Below are 3,745 nucleotides of genomic sequence, written 5' to 3' on the forward strand. Positions count from 1 at the left end.
CCCCCCCCCCCCGCACGCACCTGTGTGTGCACACGTGACTGCTCACATCTGCCAGGAGCCATCGGAAAGTCTGTCTTTGGACACTTAACAGCGGGCTCGAAGCCGGGCAGGGATCACGCGCCTCTTCTCAGGTGGTCCGTGGTTCTGTGCCTGACGCTTGGTGGACTGGCGCTTCCCGGAGCCTTGCGGCGTGAGGTGCCGTGAGGATAGTCGCACCCCTAGGAAAACATTCATTGGTTATTTCTTTTTCTTCGCCATCTGAGAGTCACTGACGATTCCCTGTTGATTCCCAAAAGAAAAATTCCTAGAACCTTTGGAGTTAGAGGAGGCTGGGAGACGTGTGCTGTTTTGCTATTACGGTTGGGGAAGCCGAGGCCCAGAGGAGAGACCTGGTGTCCCGGCCGTGTGTGCGGCAGATCCGCCTGTGCAGAGTACAGCTGGGGCTGCTAGGAAGCCTCAGAACACACAGTTTATTGGCCCAGAAAACATCCACCCAGTTACTGAGCCGCTTCTGTTAATTGCTGCTCTAGCTCCGTCCCGAGCAATAAGGTTAATCAGAAGTTTGAGAGAAAGACTTCGGCCCGTCAAGCTCACCTGCACCCTTGGGAGGTCACAGCAGGAAGCTGCCGACTGCATGTTTCCCCGAGAGCGGCGTCAAGTGTGTTTGTGGGCTGTGGGCGTGGCTCTGGGGGTTGAGCTCTGCGGTTTTGGTTTGCTTTCTGCTGTTGCTTTTCCTTCAGTTTTAACCAGAAGACGTAGTGCGGCCCTGGGTGGTACTAACAGGTGTCGGCCGTGCCTGGGCTGCGTTGGTGGGTGTGGGGCGCTCAACCCCGGCCCCCTTCCTGGCCCTGGGTCTGGTGCCTGAAGACGCCCAGCTGGGGGGCAGGAGGCCCCTGGGAGGCGGGAGCTCGTCAGTGGGGGCTCCTTCCGGGGGGGCTTCTCCTCCCTGGCTGCTCCCATCAGTCCACAAGCAAAGGGGCTGCTTGCACTTGCAGCCCAAGCTCACTGCCAGCTTCTGGCAGAGGGTCCAGCAGCTGCGGCTTCGCTAATGGTCTTCGGCCAGACGCAAGATCAAAGGCGACATGGCGTCCAAGATGCCACAGGGCTGTCGGCAGCTCCTCCCTTCTCTCCAGCGTATGTCAGGGAGGCATGGCCTGTGGCTGGCCCCCCCCACCCCACACTTCTCACCGGCTTCTAAACAGCTGGAGTTCGTAGCTTTTACTCGTCAGTAAATTAGGGTCCTTCTCCTTAATTACTGCCCCAACTTTGACCCCAATACTATCAAATTAAATTCAAAATGAAAAGGGGCCCCGGGGGATGCATAGATAAGCGAAACGTTAGCCTTGGAAAAGAAGCGAATCCTGTGTCGGGCCATGACGTGGATGAGCCTTGAGGACGTTGTGCTCAGTGGCATAAGCCAGACCCAGAAGGACAGGCAGTGTGTGGTTCCACTTCTGTGAGGTCCCTGGGCAGAAGGTGGGCAGCAGGGGCTGGGTGGCGGCGGGGAAACGGGGCTTGTTGTTTAGTGGGTGCAGTTTCAGTTTTATGAGCCGAAGGGGTTCTGTAGGTTGTGCAGCAGTGTGAACAGAGTTAACTGAGGGTGCTGCTGAGCTGTGTGTGTGAACGTGGGTGAGAGGATACATTTTAATTTCTATGTATCTTACCATAATTTAAACATTAAAAATATTAAAGGGGACCAATGTGGGTAAAACGAAACAATGCTTAATTCCTAGGCCAATGGATTACTACTTTTATAGGAATCCATTGCTTTAGAGGTTAATGTATATGTTACCTTACACTGTAACAGTACAGATGGTTTTCTCATCAACACTTTGATGGCGAGAAAACCGAGACCTCATGAAGAGCTAATGAACATACAGAAGTGAGCAGGTGCCTTGCTGTGAGATAAATCCATCATTGGGAAGGGTGTCTGTGGTTAACAAGGAGACTAAATAATTCCATGCTAAACTGATGACAGATTTACGTTTGCTTTTTAGGTGAAGCCAAAAATCTTCCCACCTACCCGGGGCCAAACAAGATGCGAGATTGTTATTGCACCGTGAACCTAGACCAGGAGGAGGTTTTCAGGACCCAGATCGTGGAGAAATCACTCTGGTAACGTCTGCTGCCGCTTTATTTGCTGCTGACAGTTGCTTCTGTGCGGAGGGTGTCCTCACTCCATCCTTATCCTCTCTGTCGGCCTGAGAGAGGAACGGGCTCCCGGGGCGGTGACGGCTCATGGTCCCTAAATGCCCGTAATGACCGGGGCAGAGCAGGAAGGACAGAGCGCATAGACTTATTTGTCGGCTGAGAGGTGGGTGAGGACATTCTGAGTCGAGATGAGCTGGGCAGTATATAGTGCAACAAAAGAGTGCAAATCAAGGATTTCAGAGCATAAATATTTGGGAAGCTTTTTTTTTTTTTTACCATCTTCCTTTTTCTAAAGAGGCTCAAGACGGAGGTGGAGGTAACTGTTCGCAGAGATCAGAGACCTGGAAAAGCATTGTTGCTAGATTTGAGGAAGGGCGGGGTCAGGTGAGAGAGGGCAGCATTTAAGCCTTAAGACTGAGAGGTTTGCAGCCTAAGAAACACGTCCGTGCCCCTCAACCCCAGCTTGTGTAGGAACCGTTCGGAGAGCCTGTTAAAGCCCGGGTGTCGCCCCAGGCGGGTAGGGTAGGGCGGTGATTTGCATTTCCCACCAGCTCCAGGCTGCTGGCCCCGGACCCCGCCCTGGGGTAGGAAGTGGCGGCACCTGTGGTCACAGCATGTCTCCGGGAGAGGGAGTGGGTAGGTGAGGGGGGCCTCTGCCGCCCTGGCAGGCGGGTGGGGTCGGTGGCGTGAGTCTGGGGAAAACACAGCAAAGCCGGGTGCAGAGTCCCAACCAGCGTAAGTGGTTCTGGAGCCCGTGCTGACAGTGGGCCCACCCTCGGGCTTAGAACTGTGGGTTGTATGGGTCCATCCAAAGAGCTATCTTGGGCTTGAGAACATTTTTAGCAGATGAATTATATCCTTGCATGTTGCTGCTTCTAAGTGGGAACAAACAGCACGTTCTGATGACTTAATGAACTTAACTTTTAGAAACTGTTAAGATCTCCTGCCCCCGAAACATGGAGACACTTCCCTTCTCCATCTGCCCCGTTGTCGCCCAGACTGGCAGGGCTGCTCCTGAGGCCCTGTGTTATTTGAATGCACCCTCCGGATTCTCTGAAGTAATTTGTTGAAGGAGAACGAGAAGACCGAGGAGTTTGTCAGGAGCCGCGTGTGGCTTTGGCACTGGTGTTGAAGGTGCTGCCGTCGGGCTATTTCCGTGAGCTCCCCAGGAGACGAGTCCACGTTGGAGGGCTGTAAACCTGGAGAACCAGCGTCTGTCTCTGCAGAGCTGGGCTCCCCGCAGACCTGCCGGGTGAGGGTCTCTGGGAATTTGGGAACCTCTGCTTTAGTTGAGGCCGAGAAATAGGGACCATTCCTGAAAATATTTCTTACAAGTTTAGAAATAGAAATCATAGTTTCTGGTTTTGATGGCACAAGAAAATGTGCTTTTGGAGCAGAAAAGGGAGGCTGAGAGCCACATAAAAAGAGTGGTGTAGTAATATTGTCTCTTCTGGGAAGTCAGCTACCTGTGATACAGCCAGAATCAGGGGCAGCCCCCGAACACCGTCACCAGGAGCCAGTTAACTCTAGTGAGTATGCCGAGGTGATCCTCCCAACTCGTCAGAGCGTCTAACCCTTCACAGACCATTCCTGC

General features: G+C 53.4%; 1 protein-coding gene across 1 annotated transcript in view; it reads left to right on the plus strand.

The window, feature by feature from the left end:
• The window catches only part of RASA3 (RAS p21 protein activator 3), a 103,130-nt gene that overhangs the window by 39,817 nt on the left and 59,568 nt on the right, over positions 1 to 3,745 (plus strand). The window contains exon 4 of the mRNA XM_007466353.1: positions 1,998 to 2,115. Within this exon, the coding sequence (XP_007466415.1) occupies positions 1,998 to 2,115 (118 nt within the window). The remainder of the gene's footprint in view (positions 1 to 1,997; positions 2,116 to 3,745) is intronic.

The sequence above is a fragment of the Lipotes vexillifer genome, unplaced genomic scaffold (genome assembly GCF_000442215.2).
Source record: "Lipotes vexillifer unplaced genomic scaffold, Lipotes_vexillifer_v1.1 scaffold791, whole genome shotgun sequence".
NCBI classification, from domain to species: domain Eukaryota; kingdom Metazoa; phylum Chordata; class Mammalia; order Artiodactyla; family Lipotidae; genus Lipotes; species Lipotes vexillifer.